Genomic DNA, 12,732 nt, shown 5'->3' with positions numbered 1-12,732 from the left:
TTCGTACTATTTCTCTTTAAAATCGAATCCACATTGGTTACAGACTTACAGTGACCTTTTTTCCCAATCCAGTCATGCTTACTTTTATATTCCTTTTGTGCCATTTTACTTCATTTGTAATAAATAGTTTTTTAATTCTTTTCGCTGAATCCTTGATTTCACAGGTCCTTGATTTTTAGCAGCCGTCCTTTGCTGACCGAGTAAACCTGTATAAATATTGATATATCATCATCATTATTATGTTATTTCTATCACAGGAAAAGTTCCTGGTAAGTCCTTCCCTAAAGCAAGCTAGAACAACTAGCCTCAGGTTTCGAAGACCTTTCTCAATGTTCTGGCAGTTCCTAACAACGCCGTTTTCTGTATTACTTCAGTCCTCATCTTGATACCTATTTTCTCTATGTACTGCTCTGCTTCTTTTGTGACACATCCCAATATACCAACTACAACTGGAATGACTCTTACTTTTCGAAGGCACCATAACCTTGCAATTTCTCTTTTTAGATCTTGATACTTTTCGATTTTCTCTTGCCCTTTCTGTTTTATCCTTGTATCTCCTGGCACGGCTATGTCAATGATCTAGCACTCTTTTTCTGATTTTAGCTCGACAACAATGTCTGGTCGTCTATGCTCAATTTCGTAATCTGTGTTTTTTTTAAAGTCCCACACTACCCTACCTTAATGCTTCGATTCTCAGTAACGCCTTCTGTCTTATGATTGTACCACTGTTCAGCCCTGGGTGGGTCATACTTATTGCAAATCTCCCAGTGAACTATCCATGCTACGTTGTCGTGGCTTCTCTTATATTCCTCCTGGGCTAATTTGCTACATTCAAATATAATATGGTTCACAGTTTCCCTCTTCTCAGTACACATTCTGCAAGTTGGCGAGTCTCTTGATTTGTCAATATGATGTTTGACGTAATTCGTACGTATTGCTTGCTCTTGTGCCGCCATAATTAGTGCTTCTGTCCCTTTCTTCAAGTCTCCGTTTTTTAGCCACAACCATGACTTCTTCCTATCTACTTTCCCATCTGTATCTCTGAAAAACTGATCATGCATTACTTTTTCGTGCCATTTGCCTTCTCTTTCTCTTCTTCTTTGATCTTTATACTCTGATGGCTTCATGATGTCATTGTTCATTTCCTGTTGTTTATGTACTGCTTTCAGTAACCGTTCTTAGCTGTTTTTAACGTACCATTTAAGGCTATTTTCCTCTGACCGGATGGTTTCTAATACACTTTCTAATATTATTATTATACTGCAGTGACTCAAAATGTGGTTTATGCTTTCGTCAGTTTGACCGCATATTCTGCGTTTGCTTTCTTGCCGGGTCTCGTCTATCTTTGCTTTGATTACATTGGTTCTGATTACCTGCTGTGGAGTTGCCATTCATCGTCTCTGGTTGTTTTCGCTTTTAATCAGTATCTCATCTTTCATGTTAAGGTACCCTTGCCATCCCAGTTTAGCTAAATTTACTGTGTCTTTGGCACTCAGAAGGGTCCTCTGGCCCCTTCACTTTGTGCTACGTTTTAACAATCAACATTGCTCTTAGGATGCAGCGCATTACTCAGTAACTCTCGTGTTCTCCTATCCATTTCTTGTAGTTCACAAATGGTCCAGTCGATAAAAGCAGCTGACTTTATTAACATGCGTATGGCCCATGGGTTGATTAAACATTGATGTTAATTATGAAAGTGTTTTATGTCCATGTTAGTGTGATTAGGACACTTGGTTTGCGTTTAGGTGCTGCATGGACCCTTGAAGATGATGTTCCTGTCGTCGAGCTCAGCACCGTGGAAGGGACACCCTTTAGTCAAACCAGCAATCAACTCTATTATAAGACAAGACCCACAATTTCCAAGGCCAATCAAGTGAGTTTTATTTCTTTTCTATTTTTTAAAAGCTTTTGCCACTGCTGGCTCGATATATTTTGGCAAGTAAAAGCCAAGAACTTGTAACGTTTTGGGTTCTTCTTTGGACGGTGAATAACCAACTCGTTGGTGGAGCGATGGGCTAGGCCAAAGGGCCTCAGCTATCAGAAGTCAAACAAAAACTCATATTATAGAAACAGTTTCATTTTTAGGATGTTTATTATGGATTACTGTACCCAACGAATGGAAAAGCTCTCCAACTGTAAATAAAATCAAAAGAAAGATAAATAAATGGGAAGGACGCACATGCAATCGCAGGATTTGTAAAACTTATGTAGCAAATGTTAGTTTTATTGATTAATTGCTTTTATCTTTCTCATCACCAAACAAACAAAAAATTGTACATAACTACCTTCAATTTGTTATTTAATAGCTTTATTTGAATTTAGTAGGCCTAAATACGCTTTTAGCTATTGTTATTAAATATTTTTCTTGCCTACGGTAAACAAATTTATAATAATGTAATCTTTTTTCATTCAATATATCATTAAATACATACAATTCTACACCTCATTTTTATTAGGCAGTGTACAATTGGCGACTTATCTTTCGAATAGCAAATTGAAACTTAAAAATGACAGTTAGATTAAACATTACAATGAGAACACTTTAGAAGACCATTAAATACGTAATAAGTATAGCGTATTGCTATGTTTTTGTCTTTTGATAGAAGCCGGCGCTGTATAGTTGCGTTAAAATCTAGGTCTTTGAGCATGATAGAGAGCGAATCAGAAAAAGAAGAAAGAATGCCAAGGGCTCCCATTGACACATTCACAAAGTGAACTTGGGGATATTAAGTTGACAGGGAGTGGATGAGAGACTTATACTTTTGTGCTTTGCGGTCGCTGTTATTGTTAACAATTAAGACAAGATAAGGTAAAGAGGACATAAAGACGTAAATCGACGTAAAGAGAACATTATGGTAAAGATGAAAATGCTTTAGCAAGAAAAGGTTTTTCCTTGTTGCGAGTGTATTATTCAGGTAATTGAGAGAAAAGTTGAAAATATTCGTGGCATATTTTGGTGGACAACCGGCCAGAGGGGGCTGGTGCGAGGGCTGGAGAATCGAAGAATTGATGAAATAATAAAACCCCGTGACTTTAGTTGGTGGTGGATTCTTTCTTATGATCATTTTAGACAGCCTTGAGGACCTCCTTTGTGTTTCTCTATTGGTCATATTGAATAAGAAGGACAGAATTAGATTACCATCACTGAGAGGCATTGAGAAAGAAAACTATTTTTTTCTTTATTTAAAGTTGGGACAATTTCTAGCTATGCAAACTCAAGCTAATTAAAACCAACTAAATTTTAACTACCAACGCTAAATATAATATGAATCTACCGATGTTGCTAACGTATTCCTTGCCAAGATTACAAGAACAATTAAACGATGTAAATTCAGAGATTTTCTTCTTGAATATTTGTAAAGTAGGGGAGTACTTTATCTCATTTGGAACTGAGTTCCATATTTGGCTACATCTGTATGATACGGTATTAAATCCATATATCTTTTTTATCCAGGCACTCTTCAGGCCTTCAATAAGTCGTAATAAAGCGTGTTGTGTTCTATAACCTTTTCTAAATCCACAAAGCAAAGGGAACAGTTTAAGAATGATGTAATTGTAGATTTGATTGAACATTATTCTCTCAAATATCTTTGAAGCTGAGGGGAGCACTAATGTTTAAGAGATTTTATTGCAAAAGCTACAAAGAATAATGCATGAATGCAGGTGTAATTGCTGCAGGATCTGCTGACCAAGCTTTCAATGGTAAGCATTACTTCAGGTGTATGAGACTTCACAAAGAAATGTTTGATGGTTTGGCTCAAGCCCGCATAGATGATATTACAAGCCACCTAACAGAATGCAATGCACTCCTTCTGTCAAACCTCCAGTCTTTGCAAACCATCTCATGATTTGAGTAATCAGCTTTTTTTTCTTCGTGGTATGCAACGAGAGGGTCATCCTGAACGGTTAAGCGGAGAAAGGTTTTCAAGAATTCACGGAGATTTAATAACACAGCTATTTAACAAAGGAACAGAAGGACCATTTCGTTCAGAATTCAGCACGAATACAGATGCTGTCAACACGGGGGTACGCACTATATATGGTCATAGTAAACTAAATGCAGTATTTAGAGAGCAGCTTCGGATAAAAACATCTACAAAGCACAAAGAAATGACCCCAGGAAGCAGGATAAGGCACACTAAACATGTAAGAAACTTAAAGACGAAGCTAAGGAGCTATGTCTTAAATCTGTTGAAAATCTTACTAAGTGCATAAAAACTGGCGAGGAAATCGATAAAGGAGTGATAGGTGACATGTTGAACGCAGATGTTATAGGAAATACTAAGCATTTGGAATTTGTAAGCAAGCATTTGGTTGATGGAAGTAAAAGCTTCTTTGATCCAATCAAGAAAACATATTTTATGACAGGAACAGTTAAAAAGCATTTGAATACCCAATCAATTTTGAAGAAGCATTTGAATACCCAATCACCTCAGTGCCATTATCGCTTGCCACTCCAGAGGCGACATTACGCCAATCTGACAAAGCATCGCTCAGAAATTTCCTTATCAACAATTCAGGCTCATTAACTGGTCAATTAGCAACATACGGGCACTGGTTGGTTGATGGTATGGCAGCAGTAAGATCTTTGAAACCCAGAGAAACATTTGTAGAATGGATCAAAAGTTTCATCAGCTTTACGACTCCTCCTGTAACAGCAAACGCTATATCGTTGTGAATTATCAACGATACATATACATATAAAGACATCAGCACTAAATGTGGCACAAGAAGAAGTGGCGTGGTTTTTCTAGGCAAATGGTTCAACTATTTGTGTTTGAGATAAATTTTTAACCTAAAGATATCGTATTATCGTATAACAAAGTATTTAAGTACTCTTTATACACGAAATAATCAAAATCACTTGAGAGATTTAAGGTTAGGCACTTGGTTAGATTGTAGTAATAATTTCCCTGTCTAACTAGATTTATATATATTTACATTTATATATTAAAATTACATCTAAAATGTGTTTTAAATACCTGCCTGTGAATATAAAATGTAGCATATATCTTTTTACCTAGGGATTTTTGCTGGATATCAATGAACAAAGGATGCAGCTTTCTTTAAGGTGAGAAACCATGCATTCCCGTTATCAACATTTTTCAGTTTAGAACAATTTTTGATGTAAATAGAAAGTGTTGAAATTTTTGGTGGTGCCCCTCGCCCTCCTCGCTATGCGTGTTGGCCTCGGTAGTTGTTTTCAAAGCTACAGGTCGAGCTTGCTTCCATCAGGTGCTCTTGAGAGGTTAATTTTACAAATGTCGGACCCTCCGTTTATTTTTCAAAGCAAGCTTGTTACAGAAATACGTTTCGTTTAAATCATCAAACTAGATGGTAACACCTCAAGCTATAATGTTGTCTTGATATAGACGTCTAATTTCGCTATATTGCAGAAAATTTAGTGATCCAAACTTTGACGAGCAATTTTCTAACCTACATGAATTCATGTGCAATTATAAGAAGATTGGGCAGTTTCGCGTTGGCGGCCTGCGACTTCGACTGCTTTTCACCGTTTCCTGCTATTAAAGCTTAGCATTTTTCTGACATTTTTCTTCTTTCACTGTTCTTGCTGGGCGTAATCTAGCCGTTATTGTTTTTGTCAGACCGGTTTGACGCTACTTCAGTTCTTCTGGATACTCTATCTTGGAGTCAGTGGTGCTGATAATATGCACGTTCTGAGTAAAGCTGGGCTATCTTGGGATCGTTGTTGTCGTAAGCTCTATGCCAAATCAAGGAACCTTTTTGGGAACTCTTTTGTTATTGAGCAAGCTTGAGATTCACTGACATTTTCATAACACTGACATAATCACTTTTGCTCAGGAATGAACACTGCCGTTTTGCTATAAAAGCTTCTCGTTCTCGCTTAGAAGGTCGTAGGTAGAAGCTAATACTCCTGTCACCACTTGAAAAATCGAAGACGGTTTATTGTCGAGCACCGAACGAGCCTCCAGTCTTTTTTCGTTGCTAAATTATTTTGATTTCTACGGGAAAGCTTTCTGCCAAAGTAGAGTGTAAAAATAATGAGCAGGAGGTCCATTTTACTGACAAGAGAAGTTCCAGATTACGTCTTCAATGTTATTCCTACCAACCTCGCCACGTGGACAAAAATGTCGTATTGGTGCTTGTGACATCCGGTCTGAAAGGTTTCACAGGGAAACAGCAAATTTAAGATATATGTTGATTAGCCGACAGTATCCGGTGCATAGAGGTGACTGCAGCAGGTTGTTCGAGTGGAATGGTTGTGAATATGAAGATGGCCTTTTTCAACTTTAAGAGTCAACTTACCAAATTAGATATAGTGGCAAAGACCTAAAGACCAAGTAAAATTATGTTCTTAAAACCACCTCGACGATCGCGAGCGGAAAGCAGTCCTGAGTATGGCAGGTGACGCGATATCTCGTATAATTTCTCGAAAAATTTTCTCATAGAGATTTCAACGAGAAGACAATCACAGAATTTTCATTATATCCCATCCTTTGCTTTTGAAAAACAATTCATTAAAAATATAATAATAATTAATCATCATCATCTTGCAATGATCCATCACCACCAAACTGTTGTCGATTCTTGCTGCTATTCTAGATGTTTATTGAATGTGCTTTTTCGTTTCAAGTTTCAAGGAAGATTCCTCTAAGATATCAAGTGAAGATTTAAGTAATGAAGATCCAGAATTATGTCCATATCTCCCCAGGTAAGATCGGTATTATTATTCTCGTCCACAAAGCGATGGTGTAATCAAAAGTTATCCTTTAGTGCGTCTTCGACATTTGCTTGTTGCTATGAAAATTTTCGATTGTTCTACCTTTCACAGATGCTTCGAAAACACATCAGTTTATGTTCTGAAATGTTCTTTAATTATCATGAGTGTTTTTTTATTGCTGCATTATTTTACGTCCTCACAAAAACTAGAAGCATTGTTGTCGAGTGGAGCCGTCAAGGTATTTGCAGTTTTTTCCGGTTAAAACAATGTCTTATGATTGAAGAGTTTACAAATAGATCTCTTTTTATAAAACTTGTTCTGTTTCAGTTCTTTGTTTCTGTATCAGTTGTTGCTTTCTCGAAGTTTTTCTGCATCACTGTCTTATTTTAAACAGGTCTCTTGGACAATTGTTCCGTTTATTTTCTTTTAAATTTGATTTTTTAATGCAGAGTCCAGAAAAGTTGTTAACCTTCCTTCAGACAAAAAATCCCAAAACGCAAACCTTCCTCACAAACAATGAAAAGTAGGCGTGGCTTGGGTGTGTCATAGGAGCTTCTATTGTTTTTCGTGGACTTTCCTCCGGTCAGTGGCCGTGCGACCGTAATGTTTTCCTGACTCTATTTTAGTGGTCTCTTGTTTTACAAAGGACAATTGTTCGAATCATTGACAGAAACAAGCCTCCAGGCTTCAGTCCCCGTTCTCTTTCACGTATTGAAGTCTTCAGATCATAACTAACAAAGAGGGTACGCTTCCAACTCCAGACTTCATATTTTGCATTTGTACATGTAGTACAGTAGTATTTTTAATAACAGTTTCACTCTTATTACTTTTTTGTTTACGACGGCTGTCATCCTGAACGGGAATTTTGTCGTTTTCTGCAATATGCTGTATATTTATTTTTTCAAGCAAACAACATACTGAGACCGACTCAGATCTGTCCTCCTTAAGCTACATTTCACAATAACATTCCTAATAAATTGCACAAAAACTGGTACGGAAACATGGATGAAAATCAATTAAATTTTTCAGTGTTTTTTTATCTCAAAAAAGCCCTTGACTTGCCGAACACGAAATTATTGTTAAAAATTGTTATGGTTGTGGTGGGGGGAGGGTTGGGCTGGTTCGTCTGCAGCCTGAGTTATGGATACAGTACTGCTCTTTTACTAATCAGAAGTCAAGTGAAATCTTTATATGTGGCTTTCCCATAGAATTAGGAATCTATGGGCATTCCACAAGGATTTTTTCTCGGCCCACTTTTATTTGTTATCTATCTTAGTGATTTTCCCTTAGAAATTCCCTTAGACATTCTACAACGGGTATGCACGTAGTTGACACAAAGGTGATTTTTACATCAGACATAAAGAAGACCTTCTTGAAAATTTTTTACTAAGCGTCTATCCGCAAAAAGGTACACGGTAGTATGGCTCAGCATTTAAGAATGTCAATGAACTGTTTTGCTGGGTATAATAACAGATGTGGGTTGGAGTTCTGATAGACAATTTTCAATGAAAATAACAATGAAAATAGCCTCGCGATTCCATCCTTTTAACATTTACGATGTCCTTGTGGAGAATTACGATATACAAACGTCGTTTTGTTATTTTAAATGGTATTTTGGGTTCCTAATGCAAACGTTGTGACCAAGATGGGGAAAAAAGTTTTAGAAACCCATGTACCAGCAAACTTAATATTTTATTATACTATTATGTTATACATATGCGTCTTGTTTTAGAAACTGGCCAGTCCTGCTTCTTTATCGAAGCTTTTCTGGATTCCGAGTACTTCTCGATTTCGAAAATGTTCGTTAAGCCTCGTACACCAAGACAGCTTACGACCCTGTTTTTAAAGATGCTTCGACTTTGTTTGTCATTATTTTGTTTAGTTGATATTCAGAATTAGGACAACTTCCTTAGAAGGTCAACTGCTCTGAATATAAATTGTCATAATACTGAGAAATGAAAACAGAACAAATTTATGTGGCACCTCGCATTCAAGTCGCAGTAGTAGAGTCAATAGAAATAGCAATAAAACTAAGCAGCAGCAAATTCTTGAAAAGATCGATTGCTTGTAATCCACCTGCCGAAATGCTATTCACAGGAATTGCCTATACATTACTACGTGTATGTCTGAAGGCTTCCTTGAAAGAATTTTGGCAGTATTTTGCAGTACGTCTGCCCGAAAAGAGATCATCTAATGGTCAAAATGCTTTCCTGTAGAGGTGAAAAAATATTGAAAAGCCTCCCAACCGCCTGTAAGCAAGCAACAACTATTGGTTTTATATCTTACATAAAGAACTCTAGAGTACTTTTGATAAAAATTTTGTTACGTAATATTTTATTCTTTCATTCTAATTACGTAGCATTTTTTTCTTTTGTATAAATTCAATATAGTTTTGTAACTTGTAAGTGGAGGGCTCCTCGAAAATCAGCAACGCTGAAGGGCAACCCTCCTTAAATACTCATAACCAACCAATCACTCAATCAACTATTAAAATCATTCAATCAATCGATCAATCAATCAATTACGCGTGATAAATTACTAACGAAAGCGGAAGTCATTACAATTTACATAGAGAGAGATATTTTACTCAGTTGCAAGCAGATTTTGATGAAACTTTTACTTTTCAAGTATAGAGTGCAGTTCAGGTTTAGAGCGCCATTGTTATTTTAACGTTCTAATGATCAGGCTAAATTGCAAAGCAATTTGTATGCTGACGTCATAGAGATTACTGACTTGGAAAAGAATAGGCCCTTTGTCTCCTCTTATTGCAACTTTTGTTTCATGCTCTTCAGTTGATTGTTCTTGTAGTGTCGTGTTTGTGTTATCAATGCAGCTGCTTTCGGAAACTATTCTATATTCAATTACGTAAGCCGGAATTTGAAAAGTCTTCTTTTAAAGGGCGCCAAAAAGCAGTCTTGACAACTGTCATTAATATGTAATACTGGCTTTGCTGCAAAAAACAACGTCCTATCCCATCGTTCTCAGCAAAAGCAAGATAATTATTTGCTTGTAATGTTTCTGTTATTACAAACTTAATAGCATGTCTACTTCAACCCTTTTCCACCGCCCAATAATAAAAGCTCTCATGTCGCGAATCAGATTTAATTATTCAATCGAGAGCTTTCGTCAGATGCATAGAATCAGCACATAAGCACGAGTTTGCTTACAAAAATGAGTTTTGTGCAGCAATTTTCGCATGAGAAATTTGAAGACAAAAAGGTGGTGAATTCATTTTCTGTAAAAGTCTCTTTACTGGCGTTGCAAAGAGTTACTAGCATGTTAATGACCAAGGGCAAGTTTGAAGGCCGAAGCTTAGCACAGGCTCGTGCTTTTAGAAATCAAGTGGGGACCCTAACAGACGAGCGTTGCAATCAGTTTTCCAGTATATTAATGCTGAGAACGGAAATGTAAGTATCTAACGTCTAGATGAAGTAACTTGTTTGGTATCTACATATGGAATGTTTTGTTTGATTTGTATTGAATACTGATCATTTGCTATATGCCACATTTTTTGCAATGAAAGGCTTTTGTTGATAAAGCTCTCTTATGTAGCATATCTAAGGGCCCGTTCACACAAGGGCCCATTCATTTGAAAACGGAGTCAAATTAATCCGTTTTTGCCTTGCGTTCGCACTACTCTTCGCACTTGCGTTTTCAGTGTGAGGACCAAAAGCGGAGACATTTTGAATACGCTAACAACGGCAACAAAATACGTGTTTTTTAGCACCAAATCTCACAAATTTTGAAATTGAAAATTAACATTGGACTGGTTGTTGTTACAACAAATTTTTCACGATTCGCTTTTATTTAATTTAATTCATAATGACGCCAATTTGTTGAGGATTCGTGAACGCCTCTTTTCAAAATTGAGGCCATCAACAGCTCAAGACCACTCTGGCAATTTATACTTCGTGTCGATGGTAGTCTGTATCATTTTACTTTTGGAGTAGACAAATTACAAGCGTAACCTACTTTGTTCTTACAGTTACATAAGAAAACAACAAAACAGATCCGTTGGTAGAAAACATTTGCCCTGCAAAAATCAGTTTGGTCCTGCGAAAAGGTCCTACGTTCGTGGTGTGAATCACTCACCCCCCAGCCCCCCTCCATATGTAGCGGGATCTTTATCGAAGAAGTGAGACGAAGAGAAAAGAACTTCGTTTATGTTTTCTGCTTCATCGTCGAAATCAAAAGTCCTATAACTATCTACGTGCTGAAATATATATCCTTAAGTTAAGTGCGTCATAAGTAACATGATAACGAGGTTAATACTGAAAAGGAGAATATTCCTATTACACATACCCCTCTCAAGTGACGCCCCTGCTCACTTGTCTCAATTCCAGAAATACTGGGATTTTCTTTAAAGTCAGAAACTTTCACTTGTCTCAATATTTGTCTCTGTTGATTGGGGCATTACCTAAAGTTGTTAAAGTTAAAGTATTGTAACTCTTAGTAAATCGTTTGTATTGTAGTATCGTAATTTTGTAGAATCGTAATTTTGTAGAATTGTTTGCTGAATCGGCTTATAATTCAGTGAAACTGAAGTTATGGCCTCTGGAAATAACGCACGAGAAAATCTAAAACAAGCCTTTCAAGACAGAAGTACTAAATCTTAAATTTCCAAAACAATCATCAATCTCAATCTTGGTTTTACTAACCGGTCGTTTTTCCTTGAAGAAATGTTGCTTTCGCCAAGTAACCGCGTTATCGTCATAAAAAGTATCCCCACCACTGCCCAGAGACAAGGACTTTTTGCATGCTCATTTTTGTTTTGAACGGAAACAATATGGTGTGGTTTGATTTTGCAATTGAAACAAAACATGGTAGCTCCAAATTTGTAGATCCGAGTGATGAGTACACTTTTGTGGAAAATGATATATACTTTGGCAAATAAGATGACGCATTCCGTCAATTGTTTAATGGCAAAGCACTAGGTGTCTCCCAGTGAATTCTCGGCAGTTCATTTTATTCCATAGTAGTTTCCTGTAGTGGGTGTTTAGAACCGTAGCCGGGACTTCCGATTGATTCTATTTTGAAAATACACGCCTACTGCGTATTCAGAAGAGGGAAAGTTGTTGTATATATCGATGGGCTTTTAGAAGAAATGTGTCTGATGTCCTGAAAATCTTTGTTTAAGCAAAGCTATGATTAAAAATACATCGAAAGACTATGTTAGCCTGGTTACAATATGCGAAGAGCAAATAGTCGATGCTTTCTCAAGATTCTCCCGCGCTAAAATAGCTGTGTAAGTTGTTTTTGTATTTAGTTTTTCGGACTTTTTTGATTCACTTATTCACTTGTTTTTTTAAAAGTACATTTTTTCAAAAGAGCCGTTGATTTTGTTTCAGTGAGGCCCAGTTAGGTCGTGACTGCCACCATAGTGCTGCCGCAAAGTATTGTTTCATGAACGATTTGGCAAATCTTTCCTCCAAAACACGTACATGATTTCCATTTAACTTTAATGATTTGAGTCGGTCTCGAATTGACGTTAGGTTGGAGGAGGATGTTGTCTGATTTTTTAACACATTTGAACGCTCACTTCTTTATTATAAATTGTTCGAAGCCTCAAACTTCTAAAAATTTATGGTTCTGTGCCTAACATTTTTCTGAGATAGTTCTCAAGCCAACGTGTCAAATTTGGTAAAATTGAGAAAAGAAGCTCCGACGCAGGTTGGAAAGTGGGCGGGAAATTTCACAATCCATCAGTTTTTACACGTAGAACTTCCTCCCCTTACACAATTCAGAATATAAATGTGGGTGGAAATGTAAAGGAAAAGGACATTGGTAGAATGTGGTCAGCCACAAAAAGCTACCTATGACGGTTATTGTCAAAACGCATTGACAAAAATCCCAAATTATTAAGGGTGAGGCCAGGAGAACTTCCTTTTGGGTAAGCCCCCGGACCCCTTGCTGTTACAATAGCTCAGCCTCAGTTTGTTGTTAATATTTTGTCAGTTTTAACCAATTTTTAGGGTCGTGTTCTTGTAATGTTGTTCTTATAGATAAAGAGTGTAATTCAATACATAGTC

The 12,732-nt window shown here is 36.9% G+C and overlaps 1 protein-coding gene across 4 annotated transcripts in view; it reads left to right on the top strand.

The window, feature by feature from the left end:
• LOC135691560 (ankyrin repeat and fibronectin type-III domain-containing protein 1) overlaps positions 1-12,732 on the top strand; it is a 50,399-nt gene that overhangs the window by 13,265 nt on the left and 24,402 nt on the right. For 3 of the 4 annotated variants that reach the window (XM_065209436.2, XM_065209438.2, XM_065209437.2), the window contains 3 exons: positions 1,746-1,873; positions 5,025-5,071; positions 6,617-6,694. In XM_065209436.2, coding sequence (XP_065065508.2) covers positions 1,746-1,873; positions 5,025-5,071; positions 6,617-6,694 — 253 coding nt within the window. The other variant, XM_065209439.2, reaches the window with a different exon arrangement.

Source organism: Rhopilema esculentum, chromosome 13 (genome assembly GCF_057945365.1).
Source record: "Rhopilema esculentum isolate cy_ngs chromosome 13, ASM5794536v1, whole genome shotgun sequence".
Lineage (NCBI taxonomy): Eukaryota > Metazoa > Cnidaria > Scyphozoa > Rhizostomeae > Rhizostomatidae > Rhopilema > Rhopilema esculentum.
The sequence above is the reverse complement of the archived record's forward strand: the minus strand, read 5'-3'. Positions and strand labels throughout refer to the sequence as shown.